Below are 20439 nucleotides of genomic sequence, written 5' to 3'. Positions count from 1 at the left end.
GCAATACGGTTATGTAGGATCTTAAGATGTGTGCACCACGCTATTGGTGTAATATAGGTAGTATAATCTGGTGTGAACAGAATTCCACACCAGGGACGAATTTGGATAATGAAGCAGGCTAGTCTAGGACTATTCTACCCTGCAGCTCTTCGTCCTTGTTTTGAACCTTAATACGTCATTGAGTCAGGACTCATTCGTCAGCGGACTATATTGCTTTCTGCCTCGTCCGAACAAATAAGAGCTTGTTGGAATAGTGTCAGTTTCTTCCAAGAGCGTCGCTCTTCCAAGCAGACGCACGTGATGCAGGGCACGAAGAACAACAAACAGAGTTCAGTATACCGCCTCACATCCTTTTTATTGGGTCACCGGGTAATTCGGTCAACGAATTAAAATATTTAGGGTAAACATACAGTAAATGTTAGCTTAAACGTATTCTATTTCTAGACTCAAATCGATTGTGATATTCTAATTTAGAGTGTAAATACACCAGACATCTTAAAGGACATTGATATTTAATTAAACAGGAGCTCGTGTACACAAACTTATTCGTTTTCTCCTGAAACAAGTTTAAGTGGTACTGATCGACACTCGTGCCCGCCATTGAGCTGCTGGATGCACTCATTTTGAAGATATTCATTACGCCCCAGCGCAATGAACGTAGAGACAAGTCGACAGTGCCAAAACATAATCATTCATTTTTACTTAAAAAATACCCGATTTCGATGGTATTTGATGTCATAGGGAATGCACAGAAATAACCTAGCAACGTTTATTATGTATAACCATTAAGATTAGCCTATAACCGTCGTTAAGTTCCGAGTATGAAAGAATAACATGCTAGGGCCTCTGGTGAAACCAAATTAGAACTATCATACAGACGACAAGATACTGTACTAAAAGGAAATAGTCTTGGATAAATAATAGCATGTTATACGACATTCACACATCTTTGTACATAAGCCAAACGATGAATTCGTTCATGTAAACCATCAATTTACGGCCAAACTTAGCCAAAACATTTGTTCAATAACTAAACTGATTAAGCCGGTTGACGGGTGCCTGTACATATATCACGTCTATCAAGCATGTGTCTATGCACCAGCTAATTCAGACACGGTACGTGATATTATATTATGGCCACCACATGACGACCACTCAGTGTTTATACAATACGTCCCAGAAAACAAGATCATCATTTGTGAGATTCGTTGGAGAGATTACTTTTCCCCTGTTACACTCACCCCAAACAGAGGCAACTCTTACCCATGATAAAGGGACTCTTATGTCGGCAAAAAATCAGCCAAACAGCGGAATATTGCATATTTGCAATGATGCTAAATGTAGACACCGGGTTACTTGCTGGCGCCACCTGTCGGCGTTGACATGCCATCATCGCCATCGGAAACAAACCGACGCAGCATAAGAGTCCCTTTATTGTCCCGACAGCATAACTTAAGTCATTCTTATCACCACCATGAATATAAGATAGCATAAAAAAACCACTTGATGTTAAGCTCCCCCCCCCCCCCATCACATTATTTCGGTTCTAGACATTCTAAATATGAGCTAATTGTTGCGTGGTTCATAAAGGATTTTTGTTTCGCGAGTGAAAATGCATTCATTTTGAAACATCACAAAATTTACATTACATGCAGATTTTTCACAACCGATGCATTGAGGAATATATTCAAAGCACGTCTGCATACCCCTATGCAAATAAGAGTCGTGGATGAGTAGCTGGCGAACTGCTATCAGTATGTAAATCGTCTTTAGTAATGTGTGCTATGCTCCCTGAAAAATCGCTATCTATGGTACCCTGAATACATTCCTGATTTTAAACTCGCGCTAGATTCACGCGATTTACATTGTATTTACCTCTGTCAGCTGCACTTAAATCGCCAAATATAGCCTGGTGTATGTGGTTCAGCTCTCGCTCTGGGAATTGACTGTGCCGCGCACGGCCCATCCGAATACGCTGATGATGGATTGGAACTCTCCAACAGTGAACGTAACTTTACGGATAAGTCGTGTTTCGCAATTGAGAAGATGTTAAGAAACGTCACCAATATCCATTGTTTCTTTATATCATACCCATTTAACGAGAGTGCCACACAATTCATATGTGCACACTGTGGGATATTCCGTCAATATTGGCGAATATCCGTTAGCACAGTACAGTCACCGTTTAATATTTCATTCAAGCTCAAGAATGAGATTAATGTATATATCAAAGAGGTTGAGTACAAAGTCGAATTTTAATTTGAAGGCCGGCAGCTCTACCCTGCATTATATATTTTCAAAACTGAACAATATATATTTGAACTGCTAATGAGGTCAGTTAACTTCAAAGAATAATTCCACCTTGGACTCATTGTAAATATATACAACAGTTTTTACACAGGCGAATAGATCAACCTTTGACTAAGATTTTTTTTTGCACGAACAACACTTTGATATACAGTAATAAGTAGACTACATTAGAATACGTGTCTTACGCAGATTGGTGAATGCCTTTCTAGTCTTGGCAATTAGATGCTTGCGTGTTTGCTGCAGAGAAGAAAGGGCCCGCTACATTAAAGTTACTTACACTACTACAAACCATGTTCATTTCATTCTCAGGCCATGCCTTTTATTTCTGTCACAATGCTAGCAAATATTTGTCTTTCTCTTAACCCGTTAGCATTAAAAATCTCATAATTACCCGTCAGTTTGCTTCGATGAACTACTCACAGAGCATTTACCTCGATGTATTTACGTAAAAACTTCCACATGCAGAGTCCATTTAATGTACAGGCCATTGGTGCACAGGGCGGACATGTATGCTCGCCATTGCACGAGATAACGTCGTGTGCATTGAGAGCCTGGAATACCATAAAGTAGAACTGACATGACTGACACACTCCCCGTAGCATTTATTATGACACGTGCAACACCCTCGCTGAAACATCTCAATTGTTGTAGCTAAAAGCCAAGGTTTTCAGTGATAAATGCACATTGCCCAAAAAATTGTTTTGTTTCTCAATCAGTTGCACAACGGACCAGAATCAATAGTGCTAGACCTTATCTCAAGTAATGCTTGTTTGATATTACGTCAGAGCTAGTTGAGTCATTTAGTCTGATTTTCAATGAAGAACCTCCGAAGGGATCAATAGCATGAAATCACGTGTCTTGACGTCACAACGTTACATCCTCTGACCTAGTCTGAGAGGGATGTGTATTCACATCGGCCTCCACAGTAAAAATGGCGACCATGACTCTGTCTTTCTGAGTTGCTGGTTCAACCAATCACAGATAGTCTCGCTGTGCTCATGAGCAGGAGCACTGATTTACGACCATACCATCCAGATCTGCTTTGACTATATCAAACTTATCGTCAAAATACAATAAAGACAGCGGTTTCATCGATTTCGGCGAGCAACATGGCTGAAGTCTTTCCTCCGCAGGTTTGATTTTTAAAATCCTACTAACTATGGTGGAATGTCTTGTAGCATACATATCAGGCGTTGAACCTACACCACACACGCCATTACAGTAGTGTGCGTTATAACCGCTAGGGGTGATAATCCAGTCCCAACCTAAGTCTTTAAAATCAACATATAATTCTTGTTTACAACAACTGTCGAATTCCGGATCACATTTTGCGTGTCGTTTCTCGATTTTATGTCTAGCGGACTTCTTTACGTGCGTTCGAATGATTAAAAATGGCCGCCGCTTGTTTAGTTTGTTTTTTCGCCGAGGTCGGAATCGCCGGCCCCTCGATCGACTTCGCGGCCGGCGCGATTTTCTCTTCACCAAAACCGGTTCCACCTCCGTATCACAACCGGCACAACTAACAAGAAAGCGTATTTTTGTGTTCAATTCTTTAAACATTTCTTGTATCACCTCGACAGGAATGGTGAGTTTCTGCCACCTTGAGTGTTTTGAAGTCACGGGGAAGGAGGCTACGATCTCACCAGTGCGGCCATCTTGCGTCATTTTGCTGACTGTTAGGAGAACCCGTCTTGGTTTCCTTCTGGTAAACTTTGGCTTTTTGTAGCGGAGCAGAATCCAAAGATGGGCACTCGTGACGTCAAGGTCCCCGCGCGTTATCTCGTCTTTGCTGAACGTGAACTGCAGGGCATTGTGGTCGTTGTGTGGAGCTGAAAATACACATTTGACGATAGTATGAAATTTCTGTAAACTAAAAAGTGGTGTTCCTTGCTCGGATAAGATTGCTCTAGCATAGATATTGGCACTCCCATGGTTTGAAGTCACAAAACCTAGAGGAGGCAAAATCATTAACTGTGGGGCTGCACGTGTGTCAATTGACTACAATGACTACACGAACTGTTCATTTACTTGGATGAGTGGGAGTTTTTTTTCAAGATTCGCCTTTATTGGTAAATGTGATGAATTTTAAAACATTCTGCTGTATTGTCATGTTGCAAACAAATTGACGTAAAAATATTGATTTCGATAAATTGGAATCGGATACATGTTGTCTTTGGTATTTGAGATGAAACAATGTTTGTGAACATTGCAGGTGCATGTAGATGTATTTGTTTTTGGAAAATGACTTTGTTCAGATAAGCAATGCCTCGAAGCGTCTTTTTTGTCAATTTCGATGTTGCGCCATAACTAGTCTTTAAATGGCACATGTTCAAAGTTCTGAACAGTATGATAACAATTCAATAGATTCCATAACTACTTCTAACGCCGCTATCATGAACGCACAAAACTATTTAGTTCACCCTTGATGTTGTTTGTTTTCGATAATGCAAAATGAAGCTTTTTAAAAATATCTAAAAGGTGGATATTTGTGTTATCCGAGAGAAAAACCTTTGAAGTGTTTCAAAGTTCAAAACAAATTAGTTCTAAAGTCTCTGGCTCAAAAACAACGGCAAGAAGGAGGTTATTTCAAAACGGAGCTCGCCGCTGGAACACTTGGCGATGAGATATGACTGTGAACCTAGTCCTCTCTACACCCTCCAGCCCCGGCACTGTCTCATCTACGACTAAGAAAATAATTGCAGATGCAACAATATTTAAAACATCGATGATATACGGTAACCCTATGACAATTATCACGTGGCGATAATCATGTGATGTTTATATAGTTAAACTACCTTCATCCAGTCGTATACCAAATCACCTGGCAATATTCACCAAGATTGCAAAGCTTATTGGGTTATATAGAAACAGATATAAATCGCATAATATTGACGAAATCGGAGTGAGAAGTTTGTAACGTAATGCTGTAGCAGCTGATCAATCTTGTGCGGTGAGCTGCCGAGATATATCTGATGGGACGTCAACTGATATTACAAACTCTTGCGATAGGAAGAGCATCCAATATCGTTGGAGTTTTATTTACCTTAGGGAGTTAAGATGCTGTTTTGGGCATCCATATCAATCTTGTTTCCTCTTTCAGAAAAAAAAGGACAATTTATGATTTCATTATTTTGAAAACATTTGACATGGAGAAGTTAACGTGTTAGTGACCCACTTCGTTATATAACGATTATGTTTTAACATTAAAACATAACCACTCGCAGAGATCTTCGTACTCCAATCGAGAAACTGATACTTCGTTGACAGAGTAGGTTAGATAATTGTACTCTATGTTGCGGTTAATATTGCGCGACCACCAGGCTATCAATTTTTGTGTCCATCAACTAAGATACCAAATATGATAACAACTGAGGAATACATGTATGCAGAAAAAATCCCTCTCGCGAGGACCTGCAAGAAACTATCGGACTTCGCTTAAGAAACTTGTTTTACTTCTGATGCAGAACCATAAAAGAAATCCTGTTTGGCATGCGTAGCTCTGAGTAAAAGTCTAACCTCGTCCAATCAATTCTCACTCCAGAAAATTTACGAATGCACTGTAGTCGAAGAAAGGGTCCATGAACTCGACCAATCAATCCGAGCCTGATAGATGGTGATTGCAATTGATCTTTCCGTTTTGACTAACTTCCAATTGGACTATTTAGAGATCGCACGTCTATCATGTTGAAAAGGTCAAACGAACGGGGATTTCGGTGAGATTTTGCATTAAATTGATTGGTTCGCCGTTGCTTTAGAAGGAAAGTGTGTCACGCCAGTTCGGTCAAGGCAATAGTACGAATCGATACCAAGATTGAAACTCAGTCTGACATTTGGCTGCATTTTTAGTGGAAATAACATGGGCAGGGACCCTTACTCGTTCAAACACACAGAAGGTACCAAAATGGTTTAAACGATTCGCATGCATTTTAGTTGCAAAGCGCGTGGACATCCATTTTGAGAATTGCCAAGAACAATCCGTTGATTCAAGTGCAGTTGGACGGTTGATGGTCGGGCGTTTTCTAACTTAGCCGCTGGATGTTTTAATCATGCCTAATCAGCTTTAAAAATCGAATCTGAGCTGAATCTCAATCACCCCGGCACGATCAAATTGTATGAATCGGAATTTTACACGGGTTTCTACTTTGATCGATTATTGAATATGAGACACTTATCGCTGTTACTCTAATATAACTGGGTCAGCATTCTAGAGCGCAAATCGATAATACCAGCTCGTCGTAATTATCAGTTCAATCTTTGTTAAGTGTCGACTTCAGAAGGATTTGAAGTTGCCTTTCGCAATTACATATGCCTAATTCTTACATGGCATCGAACAAATACCACTTATCGCCTTTCAGAGGAGGATGGGAGTTTTGAATTCCTGATTTCCTGATTTATAAATGATCCCGTTTGAAGACGTCAAATTATAGGGCAAAATATGACCGGTCTATAATGTACTGGTCACTAAACCCTTAAAGTCTAAGATATTATACAAGAACATTGAAAATATTGTACCAAGTAACATAAATAAGATCTTTGCTGAGAACTTATCGCGGTTAGCAACCTTGGATGGAATTCAGGTCAACCCGATTCGCAATCGATATCTTTGGACAAATGTCCGATAGTGCAAATACCTAGCAAAGGTTTTCGGTTTCATCCTACTTGCAAAAGGATCTGTTCATTCACATCAGCGAAAGGTCACGAGCTACTTCCGAATGTACGGCATTATGAGCGGTTGATGGATTATTGCCAAGGTAAGATACACGAATCTGAGTCAGATGAATATAAAGCTAATAACTTCTGATGACTTAAGAAATATCATATGGATATATATTATTGCTCCGCCAGTAGCTATGATGTCCGAATCAGCAATGACATGGTATGTTTTATTCAGAAGGGCTTTGAAAGTGGTCCGTTTGACTCAGCCTGTGGGGGCGGGTGTAGCTCTCTCCCGGGAAGGCTCGATTATCGTCATCGAGGCCGAACTTGTTGGTAAGTTGCCCTTAAGATGCTACAAGCGATATGGCTTATTAGTATCGTATATATCAAAGAGTAACGTAAATTCTTCAGAAAGGTAAAGGGGTTAGGGTCTTATGGGAAAAAAGGCCTGTCTGTCATCCGATTATACCAACCAAAACACTTTCTAGCCACGTTCTGTCGCACTGTTCATCATCATAATAATATCATCATCATCGTATAAGGTCGAAGGCAATGTGGGCCTTTTGGCCATGTTCAAGTGCGGGTCGCTTGGTGGTCGGGCGTTTGTGTTTTCTAACTTGGCCGTTAGGGATGTTCTGGCGTGATAAAACTCGATATAATGATTGGCACACTCGTGTCTTTGACGAGACTTTAGTCAATAATCCCCGGAACAAAAACCAATGATTATAGATTCCTTCTCCTCGATTTTATCAAGGTATTGGCAAATTGCTTCCTCTTAAATTGATGTCACTGGGTCGTCGCTCTTGGCGGAATATTGACATAGAATTAACCAAGTTGCTAGAAAGATGAGAAGGTGCATTAAAGCTGAACGAGCTGTAATCTTACGGCGGGTAGCCCGGTTCATTCAGCTTTAAACCTCTAAGTGTTTGTCGAGTGCAAACCAGACTTATTTATGACACAATCAGTGGACTTATTCATTATACACTTTGCCAACAACGCATCACCGTGGTCGATCGAGGCGTCACCAAGCATAACAAGCTGTACCCCAACAGCCCCGGTCTGGCGATACGTATATAATGATGTATTGAGGGGTGAGTTGTGGGGGTAAGGGATCTATCAAGTGCGTTCAAGAGGCCAATTGAAAAGTAGGCCTAGTCGAAAACGTGTTAAGTTTGTTTGTACTTTAAAATGGCGTACTTGACATTGATACTTCTCGTCGAACTTCATCCGAATGTTAGGCAACCTGAGGATCAGTTTTTGTGCGATGGTATTTTCATATGGTTCAGCACATTTCTCAAATATTTGCTGTAACAAAGAAAACGTAAGTACTGTTCTAATTGCTGGACAAGAAGGTAACAAAGACCAAAAATAGATTTTCGTCAATCTGGCTATAAATGAGGTCAGGTCAGCTAAGTCCAGAAATTACTACACTATCGCTGAAAAAAGGCAAACCCAGGAACTGCCGATTAGTGATATTGCGTTTAGTACTACCCATTTAGGCGCAAAACCATTTAATGCTAAAAAAATTTCAACCATCGGTACGATCCTACACTGTCACTAGCAATCTTACTCCTATAATCGTTAAAGGCACGTGCTTGTACATGAACACGAAACTAAATCAGACCTTAACTATGATTCTTTTACGAATCTTCTCCGGATGCTTTACCTGATGGGAGGTCATCACGGCGGTATCGTGGCGCATCAAAGCATGCACTGCCAGTTTCCACAAGACACCATCAGACATTTTACTTACAAATAGCTTATAGATATGTCCACGTTTACTGGTGACCAAAGATACTATACAATACGTATCTACGTTTGGAATTAAGTAAAAATATAACGCCTCATGATAACATGTGATTGACTTACCATTCAAGAAACCTTGCGCAGTGCATAAATTGAATCACATCATGTTGTAGAAAAAAAAACTTGGATCTTAACCAAGTTTACTTGACTACTTCTCGACATTCTTTATCAATGTGTAACTCTAGATATGTCAGTCATGCAGTTCATCATTATCTTTCAAACAGGCTGAAGTTATCTAATATCGCCGGTACCTTTGACGAAACCCCCAGGTGCCACAACACAAAGAAGGATAACACTTTTAAACTTGATTTGGCAAGGTTTGTTTTTACTTAAGTTTCAAAAGTGCTTATTTCTAAGAGCTGTCAATGCAATGGCGAGAGATGATGCAGCCTGTTAGGTATTCGATGTTGCAATGGAGAATAACTAGGCTTAGGGCGCATACCACCACCGCGGTACTCTTGGCAAAGCACCAGAGTAGTACAACGGGAGGTTTGGATGTTAGTAGCCAATTGGTGGAACAATCTTCTCACAAGGGATTTAGGAATTGGAAAGATGATTCAGTTTTTGGCAGAAGGCATGCTTTTAACCCAATTCACCCGTGTGGTAAGCCCTGCGAGTGCATTGCTTCAATCAATTGGCTGTGCCTGTGGGAAATGAGAAACGCTGTTGTTGTTGAGCTGAATAAGACGCAGATACGATGAAGTTAGTTGGAAGGTGGTATTTTGTAGCTTAGAGAAAGTGAGAAATACTACACGAATGTAATGGTGGCATGGTCAGCTGCACATGCATCATCACTTTTAGATGACTCAAGTCAAAACCCGAATGTAAGTTGTCTGAGGCAATAACGAGGACTCATAATTAAGTTATACATATAGTATTTTTAGATATAGCCCATCTGGTCAGAGTTCGTCCGACCCTTGACACGAGGCCACATCAATGCTTTACTGCCAAATGGGAAATGGCTTGGCCACGGAGGTTATGAGTAGAACTGTTCTTAAAGTCATTGGCTGATGGTATAAACTGTTTGTTCATCAATGACCTTTGCTCATGCACATATAGCGATATATAATTCCAGAAATATTCAAAGTATTTTATTTGCTTGTTATCAGTTGCAAAATACAAATCATCGAATCACCCTGTTCCTTCTTATCTCTATTAACTTAGTACAATATGTGTATCAGTTTCAATGTCGTGTGTTCTTCCCTTTGATTCTATTGAAGTTTTGATCGTCTTTAATGACCTTTGTATCAGTTTGCAAGAATAATGCAATACCAAGCTAAACAAGTTAAAAATCGGACAAAATTATCTGTATTAAGTGCTCAGCCGCTCTACTGCTCATATTACGTTAAGAATTACTTTAAATAACGCCTAAAAGCCCCCGGCTGATGCCTTGGGTTTCTATCTGTATCATCGTCGTCTTCGTAGTCATCATCGTCATCGTCATCGTCATTATCATCATCGCTATCAACGTCGTGGTCATCATCATCGCCATCATCACCCTCATCACCATCACTGCCGGTGTTGTAATTCCACTGGTTTTCGCCTCATATAAGACGTCGTGATTACTTGAAAGCGAAGTTTTTTACCGTAAATACAACAGATGTTATAAGTCAAGTAGGTTACTGTTTGTGCCAGTCATATTTGCACAGTCGTTTTAATATTGAGAGCCGGTGGGTATGAAGTCTGCTGATCGTGAAAAATGGGTCAAGCCATGAGAATAGTAATACACCACCTGCCTTTTATTGCATTTCATTGCATTTTATTTCTCTTTCAAACAAGATAATGTAAATATATGTCGATTTGTAGGATATGCTTTACATTAATAAGAATAAAGGCGTGATGTTCGCTTTTTCTTCTACAATGCACATCACTCCCCCTAAACTGCTCAACTACAATCATGTTTGTCTGAATATCCTGATAATACAAAACAGTAAAAAAAATGTTTTTCTAAGGCTGTACGTTGGCACTTGATCCAGACTGACGTGAATCGTTGACAATATTCATGCAAATTTGCTTTCATTTCACAACAAGGAGTATAATCTGAACGAACCTGTGACAGTTAGAAAATTAATGGATTGCTTGGTTGCTTTTTACCAGCTACCTTGAAATATGTTTGATTAATGCACCGGGCCAGACGCATAAATTTGAAAGATAATTTTTGTCATTAATCAACGGGTGCTCTTCCCAAGTTTACAGTTCATAAAATGGGCAACATTTGTATGGTAGCGAGTGACAGGTCGCGTGTAAGAACGATTTACGACGATATTTACCTAGAGAGAATCAAATAAATGAGCACAAAATCATAAAATTAATTGAGAAAACTGTCAGAGTTAAGTTGTAAACATCTTAAAGCTGACCTTCAGGTAGATTTACTTTACACTACTAAACGTGGTAACGTTGTTGGTATGACAATATATCAGCTACTTCTGAACCAAAGAAGAAATATTTTCTCCAATGAGGTAAAACTTTCTCTACGAAGTCGACGGAAACTAAATTGAAGATGTCTCGGATTGCCCAACTTTCGAAAGGAACCTTCCCATAATAGCCTTCAATACACACAGGAAAGGTTATCCCAACAAATAAAAGGCTCTTCCCGAAGTGGCTGGAAATAAAAAACAATATGGCTGTCGTGACGGCCATTTTGAATGTCGTATGGCACCGATGCTTTTGAAAGAACCCTTCCCCTAATCAACCCGCCCCCCCAAAATAAACCAACATAACATTGGAGCATTCGATTCCCTCATCTCAAGTACGATCAGTTAGTGTTTCGGATATACTTGAAAGACCCTATATATACATGTCGTCCTGTACATGTACATACACTCAGTAATGTCAATTGGATAATACATCAAGCATTTAAAGTACACTTGGCGCATGGGACAGCCAACACTTATGCCCCAGACGAGTACAAAATGATCAATCATTTTTGAAGTAATGAAAAGGTATAGTCTGTGTTGTTTACACTTTCTACTGCGCTAAATATAATGCAAGTGGCCTAGCTTTCTTAAGAATGGAGTCAGTGAAGCTATTTTCTGACCTTACAAATAATACCAATTGTCAAATTCGCATAGATTCATCTCAAAAGGCAAATTAAACAGCCACCAATGAATATATTCGTGAAACGTGTCGTCAAATGCTTGAACACGAGGTCAGCACTCCTTCTCGTTCTATGTGCATTCACGTTCGTACACGTGATAGCAATAGTTTTTGGCAGTAGCAGTGGCGCTACTTGAATTTGCAGTTTAAGTTTTTGGTGCAATATATTCTTTGTGCTTCTTATTCTTGGGCATTGCCGAAGGAATAGCATAGACTGATGATACAAATCCTCTTATCTTATTCTTAAGTATATACAGTAATTATTCTATTATTAGAATAAATATAGGAATTTGAGCTCACACCATAAGCCAATGCATCATATCATGCAGCACATTGTTGTTGAGCGTTTTATCCCTCACCACCCAATGCAATGTACTGCATTGTGCAACGCACAGGCTCATGGTTTGCGCCCACCATGCCACTGATCTCTTCCTCGTCATCATCAAACTCACTCCGCGCAGTATCTGCGGAAAGCAGCTGCGTGTGCCCTTGTATTAGGTTACATATATTTCTTTGACAGTTGAAAAGAAAGATAAAACAAGATAGGAATATTGAATGCCCCTGTGGACTTGCTCGGTGTCATCCTTAAGCTGCTGCTGACAAGAAACGGTCAACGGGGGAGTAAGGAAGGAGATGATGTTTTTGTCATCTGTGAGCAGGCCGTGGGCGTCACTTTGAAGATAGTGTGTTTGTTATCAATAGTAAGCCTGACCTGACTTCAACTTTGTAGGCTTTAAGAAAAAACGGTACTTGATTTACCGGCAAAATATGCTTTAGAAGAATATAGTCGTATAAACATTCAGTTGTTTTGTTTATATACGACTAGCTAGAACAACAGTCCTCGCACTAATTAAAGCCTCTGAAGGGTAGGCTACAATGGACCGTGGAAAAGAAATCGGGTGATTTTTTACCTGATCGTTGTTCAGAATACATGATATTCAAAAATGTATTCAGGATTGGCAGGCGAAAGGTTTAAAAATTCTTTGTCTGAAAGGGTTGACACATTATGGGGACAAAATTGCGTAATCCAACGAATACAATTATAATTGCGTGTATCATAAGATTCCCTTATCAGAATCGTGAGTGGGCTCCAATGTTTAATGACATCCTTCTCAAGTAGCTGTTTCCATAAGTTATGTAACAAACGGCCACAAACCGGGTTCACACACATCTGTGATCAGGTATTTCATACATTGATAATACTCAATTATCGACCACTGGCATAACCAAATATAATGTAAGTATTTATTCATTGTTCAAATGATGTGTTGTTTCCTTCACTAACTTGTTGAAAAACAGAATGACAGTGCCCCCCACATGAACCGTTGACTTCGGTCGAGAGGGCCGACGCTTGCTGAGAGTTCAGTATAACCAGTTTATATTGTTTACATTGACAGTGGTTGGAATATTGTTAGGACATCCCATTCGTACTCACGTCCTTTTGGGAAGGGTTGCACAAACCTTTAGGGGAATTCATCTTATCGACAACGGGAATTTTAGAATTCCATAATTCCTGGGTATATGCTAACGAGAATGTCGCGTATGACACTATAAGACCTTCGTACTTTGTACGTTGATGTCGTCCATACTCATACTGGTTGTAAAATCTGTCTATTCTTAGCAGGGCTTGCATTATATTCTCAGACTGAATATGGTTTGAAATGGTTTGAAGCAGTCCAGCAGAAGGCACCATAATCAACTGACTTTACATTATGCACGCAATGCATTGCACATGTGTATGTGTAGGGTATGTTGGTGGTCATATTGACACGAACCATTTCAAACAGCGTATATGCAATGACCCCCATCAAAAAGGAATCTTGAAAAAATAATCTCATGAGTTAATATTTGAATGCACATTTTTCTGCCAGTCAATGTAATCCAAGTGTGGATTAAGACGAATGTGGGTCAGTATAGTAAGACGTCAAATGGAGCAACTAGTCTGCATTTGTGGACATCCAATCGACCAATGGGCCATTGGATGCAATTTCCCACTGCCTGGATGGTCATTGAACCCACGGATTTGAGGTTGCTACGTCCCGGGTAAACTCAAGTGGTACAATGCCACAGGAAGGAGATTCCAAGAGAACAGGGTTTAGTAAAGGTAACAACACGTAAATAATCCTACTAACAAATGTTGATGATAATCAAAATTCAGACGCATTATTCAAAACTGATAAAACTATCAAATGATGTTTTCCTTTAAAAGTAGAATCGCATTTGTTCTTTGAACTCCTACCGTGTCACAAGCATCATTGCATTCGGTTAAATAAGAGATTGAGCTTGAGCAGAATCGAGGACAGTCGATTCAAAGCAGAATCGAGGACAGTCGATTCAAACAGTTAGCCCGAGGCTCGATGTGCACACATATTTATTTTCCCATAAACAGGAAGTAACAGGCAAATAGTTCTTTAGAATTTCTCTATAAAGGTCAAGGTCACTGATTGTGCCATGGGCGGTAGGTCGATTTTCTGATGACAGAAATATCACAAGTTTGAATTATGTTTTGGATTCTTTCAGATGGAAAATTAACAGAATTAGGGCATGCACAAAGCTGCATTCAATATCTCAAACGGATGTTTGGCAGTTCTCGGGCAAACAGCCTTTTTTAACAAGAGTGACACGAGTTGGCTGTATTGTGATCTTTGACACACACGGTGTGTTGGTGAATATTCAGTTCATTTAAGTTTTACAAGTCAAGAAACATAATGAAATTATTTTTGGAGTTTAATACTGCATCGTTCGATTTTATGCTATATTGAACTATATAGCTTTATAAACTATATACAAAGCTGTTTATTATGTTGGACATACTCAACTGTCTCTCAACGTAATACAATAACTGCACTAGTTACCTCTAAGCCTATAACAGGGTTTGACACTGGAAACTAATACTCTCTTTTCAGTTCAACAAGCTTTCTGCAAACCTTTTATATCGCAGGAGTGTCCCAAATGCTAGACAACTTTTAAAATATGTGTCACTGAATGCGAACGGGACTTATATTAGTTACTGCGACATTGCCGAGGGCACTGTTCAAAATCACGCCGGCCTTCCCAACCATTCGACAAAGCAAACGTCTTCTGTCGAAGTGATGAAAGGTATATGAAATAATGCAACACTACAAATGGACATGATCAACTAGGCCGGAGCTTTTCTGGCAGCCTATAGTCCCCAAAAAAATGTTGATTAAGAAAACATCATCAATTTTAATGGCGGTACTAATCATGAAGTCGTAGCACTCCGCTTTAATTTCGCTTAAATTTATGGCTCAGTCATTTAATATCGATGGCGAATGGCTGATACAGCGCGGGGGTGGCTAATGCGTCTTGAGGAAGCTTCCACCATTGCTCATCATTAAGAGAATTATCGCATAGTTGATTTCACGTGGTTCACTTGAGTGTACGTAATTGACATCACGGGAGAGTTGAAAGCATGAAATAGCACAGAAAATTTGCGCTGACAAAGATCTATGGCGATGTTTGTCAGCTGTTGGACGTTTGCTTCAGATGTATAATTTATGGAGCCCTCTAATTGCCTCAAAAATGTGTTTTCGTCATAATTCTCCTAATTGCGTGAACATGCCTCACCCAAAAGTCATGGCGCCAACTGTTGCAACGCGGACCCGCGTATTACCAGCGCCAGTCTCTTCCAGGAGTGATGACCCAAAACTGAACGATCTGATTTGTAGAAACACAGATCACCGCCGTAAAAAGATATTTTTGAATGTCTTTTTTGGGGTGACATGGACGAATCTGTTTTAGTGATGCCAAGAGGTGATTGTCAATATTTGTATCTATCTTTACTCTCGAGTTAAGACTTAGAACTTGAAAATTCAGAAAGGCCAATGATTTGAAACTTCAGAAAGGCATAAAAAATATCTTTAAGGATCTGGTATAATTGGTACTACAGTTATAAGTGCCACCTTTTTTTAATTGCAAAGTAAATGCAAGGTGAATTCAATCTGATGACCTTTTTGTGGGAGGAGGAGTAACGGAATACATGGCCTAGAATATGGTACTCAAAGTTAAAAAAAACAACGCTTTACGGTAAATTTTATGATCGATATAGTACCGTGGACTTCCTCAACTGATACGTGCTCATCGTTATAAGATCATTTTACTCGTGTCATTTCAAATAAAGAAAGTCCAAAGTGACATTGACCGACGATATTGATCGATATATTGGTTTTAGATGCAGTTCCAAGAAATGATCATCATTTTCGGATTTTGAGTGCTGTGCGCTTCCTAAAACGAAGGTCAACAGAATAAGGCTATTGACATTTTCACTTAACCTTTTGATTCTTAATAATTTCTCAATGACAGTGTGTCAGCAGGTCTAATACACAAAGTCCGACAGGTTTTATATTGAAATCATGAAAATATACGCACAGGATGTTAGTGGGTGGTTGGTTTATTTGCGAATTGACTACCATTTTGAAAATTTACAAAATGGACCTCGTAATTGGTGGAACATATCGGGTTTTAGATCAAGAAGCAGCAACTCAAGTAGGACAAATTTATTTACGAAATGAATGGACCAATTTATGTACAATTGTACGAATGGTAGGGGCGTAGGGTGGGGGTCTGGGGGATGGGGTTGTTTGGAGCTATTGAGCGCGGCGAGTTTACTTCAAATTAATTCATCTCTGTGGAGAAATTGGCTGAATTAAGATGTTGAGCGAACACCGACTTGGGACGCCAGCATCATTTTTGAACTTACATGTCTCTGGCACGCATGGAGGAAGTGACGTAGACTATTTAAAGCAACATTTTGTCCTGTGGAAAGAGTTGCTTTAATGTTGTTGTTTTTTTTCCAAACATCCTGTATATAAAACGCTCACGTCGTAGTTTTCATTCATACGTGTACTTGAACTAAAAAGAAAACACATGTAAGTGCTCTTTACACCCCTGAATAGTAGGCCATTATGGTGTTAAACCTACTTCTGATATGCCAATTTGTATAGTGTACTTAGTACTTGATAGGCATTAAAACTACCTCGACGAAAGACACAACCAGGATGAGTACGATCAGTTACAATATAATACAATTCACAATTCTTTTTAAACTGGATATCGCTCCCCATTTCTAAGGCGACTGAAATTTCAAACGCAGGTCGTTGATAGTGTGAAATATGAAATAGAATTTGAATTTGAATTTCCAATTGACCTCGATCGCCGATAGGCGTCTCATTGGCTGTCTGGGCTCCTGGACGTCATGCGCCTGTCGGGAATAAATCATCTCGCAGATTGTTACGGGGTGCAAAAATGTCAACAGATCAAATTGGGTTGAAAGCCTCTCCTGTATTCATATCCGCCTCTCCTCGGTAACCAGGTCTCATCCCCAATTCAGCCCTATGCTCAGTCGGCCTACAACAGGTAGCGTCAAGGAATTGAATACAAAAGCGATAAAATCAAAACACACACATGTACGAAATATGTCAATCAGTACATGCAGTTGACAAAAGTCCTCGAATGAAATGTAATATATGTCAGCAATTGTTGGCCCCGTTCCAATCGAAACTCGACTGAATGATATTCAAGTTTAACTCAGGCCATAAAGCAAACCAAAGCTCCTGAATTCCAGCTCACGGTGCACGTTTTTTTACAATTTACCAAAAAGGTTAAAACATTGGTTACGATTCGTTGAGCAAGTTTTATACTACAACCAAGGACGTTGTCGTAAATTAGAAATAAGTGTGCCGCAGTCGTAAAAAGTTTAATAGTATCGAGGGGTCAACGAACCGCGCTTACAATGGTTTCCAAATTGCGACAAGATCAGATTTGTACTTCCTGAAGCTCCCGGCAGGGACGATGAGTGCCGGTAATGGCAACCTGTTTTTACCATTGCAGCGCGCTTGACCTGTTGATTTGTTTTTGATGCGAAAAAGATGAGCAAGATGTGTCCAAACCGCCGGTAGGGGTGGAAAGCGCCTGTAATGGGCGCATTTTGCCAAAGCAGAGCGCGGGCTGCGCATACTGTCATCTTCTGGTGGCTCCCTTTGTGGCATCTTGCAGGTCAATCGACTTGGCCGATAAAATGGCAGCCATTGTGATATTCTTCCGACGATCGACATTGTGATACGGTTGAGAACTAATCTACGCTGCACTCAACGGGGTCGATCGATTATGTGCTATCCACGGAGTGTCGATGATCACTTCGCAATAATTGGATGATGGACAGTTCGAGTGAGAGGTGTTCTTGTACGATAGCCTATTGGGAGCAAGGACTTCTCAATCTTTTATTATGAACATTTGGGGTATGCACATATTGACCAGCATTTGTATGCTCTTGTACGGTGGGTCCCCCTGCTGTCCTATATTGGCCGATTGATCTGGGGAGCCGCTGTCAGTGAAATAGCTCTTTTAAGCTATCAGCGCACATGCTGGCACGTGCTTTGACAGGGATCTCATTACATCGAAAATGTATAAACGAATGTAGGTACATTCCTGTTGATGAGGGTGCACAACTTAGAACATCTGAGAAACACATACTAATAATGATGTAATGTATTTTTGCACTTTTCATGACCAGAGTGACCAATTCTCCTAGAGTTCATTGAAAGGGTCACTTAAAAAAGATGAAAAGTAACATCGGGGAAATATTTGTATCATTTTTTGTGAGACTGTCTTCTATCGACTGAAATCAAAACCACAATTGTTCGTGGTCTGCATCAATTTTAGGAAAGTGATGTAAATGGGACTTACCTTCTTCCGAAAAGCTGACAATTTCTGATATCTGAGCGTAATAGTCCTCATTTGCACCTCGGCCCCCTCGCAATTTCGGATCTCTCATTTTAAGTTTCTGCAAAGCTTTATGAAAGGCTACCCTCGGTATAGATTTCGTAACATTTGGCTTTGCGTGCATCCTGAGTTTACTGAGAATCTGTCCCTTGATCATTTCGATGCGAAGTGTCTTTTGCTGCTGCAGTGTCAACTTGGGGCGATGAAGGAGCCTGTTAACACAGTCCGTACCCGTACAGTTCCGTTTATGGGTATGATAACCCGAGACCACACTCGTCAAAGTATGATAAGCAATGATCAGCGTCACAATTGGAATAGCAGCCATAACTCAGGCACAGATTGCGAATCGGTTATTAATGAAGCTGCTATCCTAAAGTGCGGTGCTGTCTAGATCGAACAATGCTTTCGATTCAAGGAGAGTGTTCCCAGGTTTGTTGGCCCACAGCCGAAGACCATTGACTGGGGAAGAATAGCTCAGTTGAACTTTATATTGAGGAAGAATGGCAAAGCATGAGCGCGGCGCTGGTCTCGACGTCATCACGAGGAACTGGGCGCAATAGGTTACTCGGCCAGCGGAGTGCTGGAGCGAAGGACTACTTATAGATCATATTTGTTGTCATCGATCCTCAACAGAGCGGCGGGACTAGATCGGCAAGCCTGTCCCTCCCAAATTGGCTAACGGTGGGACCTGCGACAACTTTGATGGTCTTGGAGGTAGCGTTTATAATATCGAAACGTTACCCCAGTCCAGGTGGAAGGCCCTGGTCTGCGCGTTCTTCGTTGAAGTTGGTTGTTGCGTATTATGCACAGCCGATCAACGATCGAGTCTTCTTGATTCAAGGAAACCGAACTCTGAAGGGCACCAAGCATTGGCACCAGCTCAAAGCAATGCCCTTTTAATAGCAGTGTGTCCCCCAGCACAAGCTCCCTTGGCGGGTTTTGACGGAAATGGCAGTGCATATCTTATCACCGACCACAGAGCACTTAATCAAAGTGCGGTAAGGGGTCGAAATATTGTGAAAGTAGAAACAGCAGACAGAATGTCATGTACTCCTTTAAATGCCCCTGAAGTTTTTAATGCCATTGGTCAACAACGATAACACCAGCTTCTTACCGCTGTGGCCTGGTCGAACGAATACGAAAGGTCATTTTTGGTCATTCACCCTTTATTTTATATATTCATATATACATGTATATCACATCTTCTCATCAGCCATCGTGTCACAACAAGAATAACGGAAGATCAAGATGGCTCTTTGTATATTCCTGTCAATAGTGTATTATCTTGTCACTCCGTTAGTCACGTGATATTATCTCACTCCCACGCACACTATTTAACCGCTAGGCCAGCGAAAGCCATCTCAGGCGGATGTCATTCAGCCGCTAATAGTTCCAAGTTCGTCACCAGCCCGAGTTATCTTTAGAGAATGTCACTTAACGTCGACGATTTCGCATCAAGGGAGCCGACGGATAACGTCTATCTTACCCCAAATAACTTTGACGTAATATTATGTCATTTCAACTAAGACAAATGTGGCATTTCAATTGAGGCTATCTTTCTTTACAGACAAAAATTTGTATTTTTGGTAACACATTACGGAAGCGAACCGGCATCCATGCATGGACTACGCATGTGCAGTAGATCAAGTTCTTTGATATTGCCTTTGGTTGGGCAAAATAAATGTCAATGTGTCGCCTGAAATCCCAGGCGTCGTGACTTTGCAGCCAGTATTCAAATGATAACATTTAAAGTAATTTTTACTTTTTAACCACACATCCGATTCGCACTACAAGGTTATTTTTCAATGTTGACAAATGGGACGAAGTTAA

The 20439-nt window shown here is 40.3% G+C and overlaps 1 protein-coding gene across 1 annotated transcript; it reads right to left on the bottom strand.

Moving 5' to 3' along the window:
- Window positions 1-1518: 1518 nt before the first annotated feature.
- Window positions 1519-19143, bottom strand: LOC135500587 (inhibin beta B chain-like). Its single transcript, XM_064792131.1, has 2 exons — window positions 18574-19143; window positions 1519-4139 (listed from the first exon to the last, which is right to left on the bottom strand). The coding sequence occupies exons 1-2, from the start codon at window positions 18932-18934 to the stop codon at window positions 3307-3309; spliced, it is 1194 nt and encodes a 397-aa protein (XP_064648201.1). The 5' UTR covers window positions 18935-19143; the 3' UTR covers window positions 1519-3306.
- Window positions 19144-20439: the final 1296 nt, after the last annotated feature.

This window comes from Lineus longissimus, chromosome 16, assembly GCF_910592395.1.
Source record: "Lineus longissimus chromosome 16, tnLinLong1.2, whole genome shotgun sequence".
NCBI classification, from domain to species: domain Eukaryota; kingdom Metazoa; phylum Nemertea; class Pilidiophora; order Heteronemertea; family Lineidae; genus Lineus; species Lineus longissimus.
This window is presented reverse-complemented; position numbering and strand designations above follow the sequence as displayed.